General features: G+C 48.9%; 1 protein-coding gene across 1 annotated transcript in view; it reads left to right on the top strand.

Annotated features, from left to right (window-relative positions):
- Positions 1-263: 263 nt before the first annotated feature.
- LOC115187236 (seizure 6-like protein) overlaps positions 264-10,692 on the top strand; it is a 26,121-nt gene continuing 15,692 nt past the window's right edge. Inside the window, 8 exon segments of the mRNA XM_029746349.1 lie at positions 264-335; positions 337-399; positions 5,309-5,504; positions 9,076-9,261; positions 9,411-9,582; positions 9,676-9,842; positions 9,991-10,185; positions 10,389-10,527. Coding sequence (XP_029602209.1) covers positions 273-335; positions 337-399; positions 5,309-5,504; positions 9,076-9,261; positions 9,411-9,582; positions 9,676-9,842; positions 9,991-10,185; positions 10,389-10,527 — 1,181 coding nt within the window. The 5' untranslated portion in view covers positions 264-272.

Genomic DNA, 10,692 nt, shown 5'->3' with positions numbered 1-10,692 from the left:
TCCTTGAACAATGTCGTTATTTTCTGGTTTTCAGTTCTGTTCCCTGAACCGGTTCCAACCTCTGCATTAGACTAGACTGGAGCATCATCAATGTCAGAGAACACCCTGTCCTTTTACAGAAAGCAGTTGTTTATGTTGTCTACCTTTCTCTCACTGAAGACAGAGATGTGCTTATCTCACCAGCATCCTGGATTACACTGTGAAATACATTTCTCAAATATTGGATTGTTAAATCGATGTTTGTCCTCTTATCTCTAGCTGTGTCTGGCTGTATGGTGAATTTCTCCGACCCCGAGGGATACATAGACTCTTCTGACGACCCCCCCCCTCCCAGATGGAACATTCCTACACTGTACATACACCGTCACTGTGTACACAGGCTATGGAGTCGAGCTACAGGTAAACAACACAAACACACGCATGCGCATGCACTGACACAGACATACACGCATGCGCTGTTACATGCATAAGTTTGTATGTGAAAACTACTTATAAGATGCATACATGAGCAGATCAAATACACCGCTGGAACGCAGATTAAGCTGTTTACATGTCCTAATAATTTGAAAGATTGCTCAGAAAACCAGGTGTTTTAAATAACGTACGCTTACTTTCGATATAAAAAATATAGTCAATGACACAGACACTGACACACAGACTGCGTTGTGATTGTTGACTCTGTATTGATCTCAGGATTGTCTCTGACCCCTAGTGATGTCTGCTGGTACAGCACCCTGCCCTCCAAGTCAAATCAAATCAAATTGTATTTATCACATGCGCCAAATTAAACTGCAGTATACTTTACAGTGAAATGCTTGCTGATGAACCTTTCCCAATGATACAGAGTAAAACAAAAAGAAAAAAAAATATATATATATAACTAACACGAGGAATAAAATAAAATGCACAAGAATACCAGATCAATGTGGAGCTATATACAGGGAGTACCAGTACCAGATCAATGTGGAGCTATATACAGGGAGTACCAGTACCAGATCAATGTGGAGCTATAAACTGGGAGTACCAGTACCAGATCAATGTGGAGCTATAAACAGGGAGTACCAGATCAATGTGGAGCTATACACAGGGAGTACCAGATCAATGTGGAGCTATACACAGGGAGTACCAGATCAATGTGGAGCTATATACAGGGAGTACCAGATCAATGTGGAGCTATATACAGGGAGTACCAGTACCAGATCAATGTGCAGCTATATACAGGTAGTACCAGTACCAGATCAATGTGGAGCTATATACAGGGAGTACCAGATCAATGTGGAGCTATATACAGGGAGTACCAGTACCAGATCAATGTGGAGCTATATACAGGGAGTACCAGTACCAGATCAATGTGGAGCTATATACAGGGAGTACCAGTACCAGATCAATGTGGAGCTATATTCAGGGAGTACCAGTACCAGATCAATGTGGAGCTATATTCAGGGAGTACCAGTACCAGATCAATGTGGAGCTATATTCAGGGAGTACCAGTACCAGATCAATGTGGAGCTATAAACAGGGAGTACCAGTACCAAATCAATGTGGAGCTATATACAGGGAGTACCAGATCAATGTGGAGCTATATACAGGGAGTACCAGTACCAGATCAATGTGGAGCTATAAACAGGGAGTACCAGTACCAGATCACTGTGGAGCTATATACAGGGAGCATCAGTACCAGATCAATGTGGAGCTATATACAGGGAGTACCAGTACCAGATTAATGTGGAGCTATAAACAGGGAGTACCAGTACCAGATCAATGTGGAGCTATATACAGGGAGTACCAGTACCAGATCAATGTGGAGCTATAAACAGGGAGTACCAGTACCAGATCAATGTGGAGCTATAAACAGGGAGTACCAGTACCAGATCAATGTGGAGCTATAAACAGGGAGTACCAGATCAATGTGGAGCTATATACAGGGAGTACCAGTACCAGATCAATGTGCAGCTATATACATGGAGTACCAGTACCAGATCAATGTGGAGCTATATACAGGGAGTACCAGATCAATGTGGAGCTATATACAGGGAGTACCAGTACCAGATCAATGTGCAGCTATATACAGGGAGTACCAGTACCAGATCAATGTGCAGCTATATACAGGGAGTACCAGTACCAGATCAATGTGGAGCTATATACAGGGAGTACCAGCACCAGATCAATGTGGAGCTATAAACAGGGAGTACCAGTACCAGATCAATGTGGAGCTATAAACAGGGAGTACCAGTACCAGATCAATGTGGAGCTATAAACAGGGAGTACCAGATCAATGTGGAGCTATAAACAGGGAGTACCAGATCAATGTGGAGCTATATACAGGGAGTACCAGATCAATGTGGAGCTATATACAGGGAGTACCAGTACCAGATCAATGTGGAGCTATATTCAGGGAGTACCAGTACCAGATCAATGTGGAGCTATAAACAGGGAGTACCAGTACCAAATCAATGTGGAGCTATATACAGGGAGTACCAGATCAATGTGGAGCTATATACAGGGAGTACCAGTACCAGATCAATGTGGAGCTATAAACAGGGAGTACCAGTACCAGATCACTGTGGAGCTATATACAGGGAGCATCAGTACCAGATCAATGTGGAGCTATATACAGGGAGTACCAGTACCAGATCAATGTGGAGCTATAAACAGGGAGTACCAGTACCAGATCAATGTGGAGCTATATACAGGGAGTACCAGTACCAGATCAATGTGGAGCTATAAACAGGGAGTACCAGTACCAGATCAATGTGGAGCTATAAACAGGGAGTACCAGTACCAGATCAATGTGGAGCTATAAACAGGGAGTACCAGATCAATGTGGAGCTATATACAGGGAGTACCAGTACCAGATCAATGTGCAGCTATATACATGGAGTACCAGTACCAGATCAATGTGGAGCTATATACAGGGAGTACCAGTACCAGATCAATGTGGAGCTATATACAGGGAGTACCAGCACCAGATCAATGTGGAGCTATATACAGGGAGTACCAGCACCAGATCAATGTGGAGCTATAAACAGGGAGTACCAGTACCAGATCAATGTGGAGCTATAAACAGGGAGTACCAGTACCAGATCAATGTGGAGCTATAAACAGGGAGTACCAGTACCAGATCAATGTGGAGCTATAAACAGGGAGTACCAGATCAATGTGGAGCTATAAACAGGGAGTACCAGTACCAGATCAATGTGGAGCTATAAACAGGGAGTACCAGATCAATGTGGAGCTATAAACAGGGAGTACCAGATCAATGTGGAGCTATATACAGGGAGTACCAGATCAATGTGGAGCTATATACAGGGAGTACCAGTACCAGATCAATGTGGAGCTATACATTTACATTTACATTTAAGTCATTTAGCAGACGCTCTTATCCAGAGCGACTTACAAATTGGTGCATTCACCTATAATATCCAGTAGAACAACCACTTTACAATAGTGCATCTAAATCTTTTAAGGGGGGGGGGGGGGGGTTAGAAGGATTACTTTATCCTATCCCAGGTATTCCTTAAAGAGGTGGGGTTTCAGGTGTCTCCGGAAGGTGGTGATTGACTCCGCTGTCCTGGCATCGTGAGGGAGATTGTTCCACCATTGGGGTGCCAGAGCGGCGAACAGTTTTGACTGGGCTGAGCGGGAACTGTGCTTCCTCAGAGGTATGGAGGCGAGCAGGCCAGAGGTGGATGAACGCAGTGCCCTTGTTTGGGTGTAGGGCCTGATCAGAGCCTGAAGGTACGGAGGTGCCGTTCCCCTCACAGCTCCGTAGGCAAGCACCATGGTCTTGTAGCGGATGCGAGCTTCAACTGGAAGCCAGTGGAGAGAGCGGAGGAGCGGGGTGACGTGAGAGAACTTGGGAAGGTTGAACACCAGACGGGCTGCGGCGTTCTGGATGAGTTGTAGGGGTTTGATGGCACAGGCAGGGAGCCCAGCCAACAGCGAGTTGCAGTAATCCAGACGGGAGATGACAAGTGCCTATATTCAGGCAGTACCAGTACCAGATCAATGTGGAGCTATAAACAGGGAGTACCAGTACCAGATCAATGTGGAGCTATATACAGGGAGTACCAGATCAATGTGGAGCTATATACAGGGAGTACCAGATCAATGTGGAGCTATATACAGGGAGTACCAGTACCAGATCAATGTGGAGCTATAAACAGGGAGTACCAGTACCAGATCACTGTGGAGCTATATACAGGGAGCATCAGTACCAGATCAATGTGGAGCTATATACAGGGAGTACCAGTACCAGATCAATGTGGAGCTATAAACAGGGAGTACCAGTACCAGATCAATGTGGAGCTATATACAGGGAGTACCAGTACCAGATCAATGTGGAGCTATAAACAGGGAGTACCAGTACCAGATCAATGTGGAGCTATAAACAGGGAATACCAGTACCAGATCAATGTGGAGCTATAAACAGGGAGTACCAGTACCAGAAAAATGTGCAGGGGTACAAGGTATTTGAGGTAGATACTGTATGTACATGAAGGCAGGGTAAAGTGACTATGCATCAGGATAGTTAATAATAAGAGTAAAATATAGAACAGAGTAGCAGTGACGGTGTAGTGTGTGTGAGTGAGTGAGTGTGTGTATATGGTGTGTGTGTATATATAGTCTAGTGAGTGTGCGTAGGGTCAGTGCAAGATTGAGTCAGTGCAGATAGTTCGGGTACCATTAATTGACATTTAGCAGTCTGGCTATTCAACAGTCCTATGGCTTGGGGGTAGAAGCTGTCTTGGAGTCTGTTGGTCCGGGACCCTATGCTTCGGTACCATTTGCCGGACAGCAGCAGAGTGAACAGTCTATGGCTTGGGTGGCTGGAGTCTTTGGCAATTTCTCGGGCCTTCCTCCACACAACACTGGTGCTGTTCCAGGTCCTCTTTATTGCAGTCAAGCTCTGAGAAGAGATCTCAGAAGAGGTGTGCAGTGTCATTAACAGTATCTATAACATGGTTTCTGAGAATTCTCACTCACTGTCTGCCTCTCCCCCTTATCTCGCACTGTCTGCCTCTCCCCTTTATCTCGCACTGTCTGCCTCTCCCCTTTATCTCGCACTGTCTGCCTCTCCCCTTTATCTCGCACTGTCTGCCTCTCCCCTTTATCTCGCACTGTCTGCCTCTCCCCTTTATCTCGCACTGTCTGCCTCTCCCCTTTATCTCGCACTGTCTGCCTCTCCCCTTTATCTCGCACTGTCTGCCTCTCCCCTTTATCTCGCACTGTCTGCCTCTCCCCTTTATCTCGCACTGTCTGCCTCTCTCTTTCCTTACTCTCAACCCCGCTCTTCTCTCTCTCTTAGGTGAAGAGTGTGAATCTGTCAGAGGGAGAGCAGCTGTCAATCAGAGGGGTGGATGAGGGCGGGGCCTTGCTGGTTCTGGCCAATCACACACTGCTGGTGGAGGGTCAGGTGATCCGAAGTCCGACCAATATCATCTCAGTATACTACCGCTCCTCGCCTGATGGGAGCATGGGCATGTTCCAGCTACACTACCAAAGTGAGCACACACACACACACAATCACACACAGTCACACACACACACAAAATTGTTCATGTTTTTAATTCAAAGCCTTCATTAGGTCCTATCTACTAAGGGGCTGTTGATTCTCTGTCTACCTGATCTATTAATGGCCTAACCACTTAATCTGGTTTTGTAATCAATTAGCACTGTGATTGGATGTCGTATCAATTAACTGATTAGCTGTGATTAATTGGTTTTCATCTCGTGTGTGTGTGTGTGTGTGTGTGTGTGTGTCACCTGTAATGTCTTCCTCTGTCATCTCACACTGGTGTACTGTCTGTGTCAGTTCAGATAGGACAGGAATGGATAGATGGAGCTAACGTGGCAAACTACTTGCCTTTCACCTGGCCTGTCCTCTCCTCTCTCTATTATTCTGGCCTATCCAGTCATATATCCATTATTCTGGCCTGTCCAGTCATATGACCATTATTCTGGCCTATCCAGTCATATATCCATTATTCTGGCCTGTCCAGTCATATATCCATTATTCTGGCCTGTCCAGTCATATAACCATTAGTCTGGCCTGTCCAGTCATATAACCATTAGTCTGGCCTGTCCAGTCATATAACCATTAGTCTGGCCTGTCCAGTCATATAACCATTAGTCTGGCCTGTCCAGTCATATAACCATTAGTCTGGCCTGTCCAGTCATATATCCATTAGTCTGGCCTGTCCAGTCATATAACCATTAGTCTGGCCTGTCCAAAGCAATTTACAGTTAGTGCATTCATTTTAAGATAGGTAGGACAACCACATATCACAGGTATAGAAAGTACATTCAGTAGAGTCCGAGCTAGAAGGAGGGGGGGGTTCAGGATTTTATTTTATTTGGGGGGGGGGGGGGGGGGGGTCGAGGTGAGGAGGAGGATAATTTAAGATACTGTTTCAGATGTTTTCGGAAGATTGGTTGGGGCTCTGCTATCCTAGCTTCAGGGGTAAGCTAGTTCCACCATTGGGATGCCAGGACAGAGAAGAGCTTGGACTGGGCTGAGCGGGAGCTGCCCTCCCATAGGGGTGGGAGGACTAAGAGACCTGAGGTGGCAGAACGGAGTGCTCGGGTTGGGATGCAGGGTTTGAGCATAGCCTGAAGGTAGGGAGGGGCTGTTCCTCTTGCTGTAACGTAGGTAAGCACCATGGTCTTGTAGTAGGTGCGAGCGGGGTGACAGGAGAGAACTTGGGAAGGTTGAACACCAGGTGGGCTGCAGCGTTCTGGATAAGTTGCAGGGGTTTGATGGCACAAGAGGGGAACCCAGCCAACAGTGAGTTGCAGTAGTCTAGATGGGAGAAAACAAGAGCCTGGATTAGGACCTGCGCCACTTCCTGTGTGAGGTAGAGTTGTACGCTAAGGATGTTGTAGAGCATGAACCTGCAGGAGCGATTCACTGCTTTGAAGTTTGCGGAGAATGACAGGTGTTGTCCAGGGTCTCGGAGGGTGACACTGGAGTTGTCAACCGTGATGGAGAGGTCTTTGAGCGGGCAGGCCTTCCCAGGGAGGAAAAGTGGCTCCTTCTTGTTGAGCTTGAGGTGGTGGGCCGACATCAAAGTTGAGATATCTGCCAGGCATGCAGAGATGCATGTCGCCACCTGGGTGTCAGAAGGGGGGAAGGAGAAAGTAGTTGAGTATTATCCACATAGCAATGATAGGAGAGACCATGTGAGGATATGACAGAGCCTAGTAACTTGGTGTATAGAGAGAAGAGGAGAGATTCTAGCCCTGGGGGACACCAGTAGTGAGAATACATGGTGCAGACACAGATCTTTTCCATGTCACCTGGTAGGAGCGGCCTGCCCAGGTAGGATGCAGTCCAAGATTGTGCATGCAGAGCCTGAGACGCCCAGTCCTGAGAGGCTGGAGAGGAGGCAGAGCCTGAGACGCCCAGTCCTGAGAGGCTGGAGAGGAGGCAGAGCCTGAGACACCCAGCCCTGAGAGGCTGGAGAGGAGGCAGAGCCTGAGACGCCCAGCCCTGAGAGGCTGGAGAGGAGGCAGAGCCTGAGACGCCCAGCCCTGAGAGGCTGGGGAGGAGGCAGAGCCTGAGACGTCCAGCCCTGAGAGGCTGGAGAGGAGGCAGAGCCTGAGACGCCCAGCCCTGAGAGGCTGGGGAGGAGGCAGAGCCTGAGACGCCCAGCCCTGAGAGGCTGGGGAGAAGGCAGAGCCTGAGACGCCCAGCCCTGAGAGGCTGGGGAGGAGGCAGAGCCTGAGACGCCCAGCCCTGAGAGGCTGGGGAGGAGGCAGAGCCTGAGACGCCCAGCCCTGAGAGGCTGGGGAGGAGGCAGAGCCTGAGACGCCCAGCCCTGAGAGGCTGGGGAGGAGGCAGAGCCTGAGACGCCCAGCCCTGAGAGGCTGGGGAGGAGGCAGAGCCTGAGACGCCCAGCCCTGAGAGGCTGGAGAGGAGGATCTGATGGTTCATGGTGATGAAGGCAGGAAGATGGGGACAGAAGTCAGCTTTGGCAGTGTGGAGAGCCTCCGTGACAGAGAAAAGCAGTCCCGGTTGAGTGACCTGTCTTGAAGCCTGACTGGTTAGGGTTAAGAAGATCGTTCTGAGAGAGAGAATGAGATCAGAGAGATAAGTTGATCAGAAACAGCACCCTCAAGTGTTTTGGAAAGAAAAGAAAGAAGGGATAAAGGTCTATAGTTTTTTATGTCAGATTAGTCGAGTGTTGGGTTCTTGAGGAGGGGAGCGACTCAGGCCATTTTGAAGTCAGAGGTGATGCAGCCAGTGGTCAGGGATGGGAAAATGTCTCCATCGATGGGCTGGAGGAGGGGATGGAGTCGAACGGGCAGGCAGGCAGGTTTTTGGGCGGCCAGACCTCACTTGTCGCAGGATTTCATCTGGAGAGAGAGGGGCGAAAGAGGCATATGGGAGTTCTTTGTGAGTGAGACCAGTGGATTCAATAGGCTGAGTGAATAAGTAGCAGATGTCGTGAACTTTATTTTCAAAGTAGTTGACAAAGTCATCCACAGAGAGGGAGGGGTGGAGGATTAAGGATGGAGGAGAAGGTGTAAAAAAGTTTCCTATGATTAGAGGCAGAAGCTTGACATTTAGAGTGGTAGAAAGTGGCTTTAGCAGCGGATACAGAGGAAGAGAAGGCAGAGAGGAGGGAGTGAAAGGATAATAGGTCCTCCTGAAGTTGAGTTTTCCTCCATTTTCGTTCAGCTGCCCGCAGGCCTGTTCTGTAAGCTCACAATGAGTCACTCTGCCACGGAGCAGGACAGGCGAGCCGATCCGGCCCGGATGAAAGAGGACAATGCGAGTCATAGGATGCGGTAAGGGAGGAGAGTAGGGTCGACGAGGCAGAATCAGGAGACAGGAGGGAGAAGGATTTAGCAGAAGGGAGAGATGATAGGATAGAAGAGGAGAGAGTAGTAGTCATCTCAGATCAAATTAGACCAGGAAGCCAACTATTGAATAGAATAGCATAAAATAGACTAAGGTGAAAAAGGATTTGAGATAAGCGCATAGAGAATGGAAATCTCTCTCGCTCCTCTTCTCTCTTCTTATTTTACCTTCTATCTTTCTCACTCTACCCTTCTCTTTCCCCCTGGCAGTATTCCGTCTGAGCTGTGCCCTGCCGAGGAGGCCTCACTTTGGGGAGGTGTCCGTGCTGGACTTGCTGCCAGGGGGCACTGCCCGCTTCCACTGCCATATGGGCTACCACCTGCAGGGGGCAGTGGCACTCATCTGTCTCAACACATCTCTGCCTGTCTGGAGCAGCAAGGAGCCAAGCTGTAGAGGTAGGGAGGAGAGGGAGACACGCACACACAGGAACACACACACCCTCATTTCAATGCTTTGCTGCAGTCTGGAGCAACAACATGCTCAGCTGCAGAGCTGGGGAGACACATCAACTCTAATCATCACCATCACACCTGTTCCTCCATAGCGCTGTGTGGAGGGTCAGTGAAAAACGCTACAGTAGGGAGAATCTTGTCCCCTTCTCCCCGCCTGGGTCCCACCGCCACCCATGACCGCTCCTGCTCCTGGTCCCTGGAGGCCCCCACTGCACAGAGACTACACCTGCACCTGGAGAGACTGGCCCTCGAACCCACTGACAGGTGAGAGAGAGAGCGAGAGAGAGAGGGTGTGTTTGAGCTTTGAATGTGTAACCTGTGATTGTGCTATAATACATTTACATTTCTCCCCCCCAGACTTGTGTTATGGAGCGGTCTGGATGCTGGGTCTGTGGTGCTGTTTGACTCTGGGCGGGGTGGTCCAATACCATTTGAAGGGGTGATCAGTGAGGGTCCAGCAGTCAGGGTTCAGTTCATCACAGACCAACCTAACCACAATACAGGCTTCAACATCCGTTATGAAGGTAAGAGCACACACACATGTATAAACACATTATTTCATAACCTTTCTGTCTAACCTCAGTTCTCTCATCCTCCTGTCCTCCCCCTCTCCTCTCCTCAACCATCACCTCCCCCTCTCCTTTCCTTTCCTCCCCCTCTCCCCCTCTGCAGCTTTTGAGCGTGGGCACTGTTATGAGCCCTACCTGCAGAATGGTAACTTCAGCACCACTGACCAGGTCTATGGTGTTGGAGCTGTGGTGCAGTTCAGCTGTGATCCTGGTCACTCCCTGGAGCAGGGGCCGCCCGTCATAGAGTGTATCAATGCCAGAGATCCATACTGGAACGACACGGAACCACTCTGCAAAGGTATGTGTGGGAAGGAGATTGGAGTGTGTGTGGTTGTGTGTGTGTGTGTTGAGAGAGTTCTGATATCACAGTGTTACTGAGACACTGTTTAATTGGGATATTTAATCACTCTCCCCCTTCTTTCTCCCCTCCCTCCCTTCCTCCCTCACCCTCTCCTCACCTTTTCTCTCCCCCCTCCCCCTCTCTCCCTTTCCCCTCCCCAGCTCTGTGTGGGGGGGACCTGGCAGGTCCAGGGGGTGTTATCCTGTCTCCTAACTGGCCAGAGTGGTATGGAGAGGGAGAGGACTGCAGCTGGAGGATACATGTAGGGGAGGACAAGCGCGTACTGCTCGAAGTACAGCTGTGAGTGATATACACACACTCACACACAAATATACAGACAGACGCACACACCAACCACCTGTCAGAATAATGATGGTAAGATGTTGTTACACTAGCCAGGTGTTACTCATTAGCCAGCCTCTGAGGTCATCAGCTCCCAGCATTCAATTTGATTCATCCAGCCTG

The sequence above is a fragment of the Salmo trutta genome, unplaced genomic scaffold, assembly GCF_901001165.1.
Source record: "Salmo trutta unplaced genomic scaffold, fSalTru1.1, whole genome shotgun sequence".
Taxonomy (NCBI): Eukaryota; Metazoa; Chordata; class Actinopteri; order Salmoniformes; family Salmonidae; genus Salmo; species Salmo trutta.
Note: the sequence above shows the minus strand (reverse complement) of the source record. Positions and strands in the feature narration are given on the sequence as shown.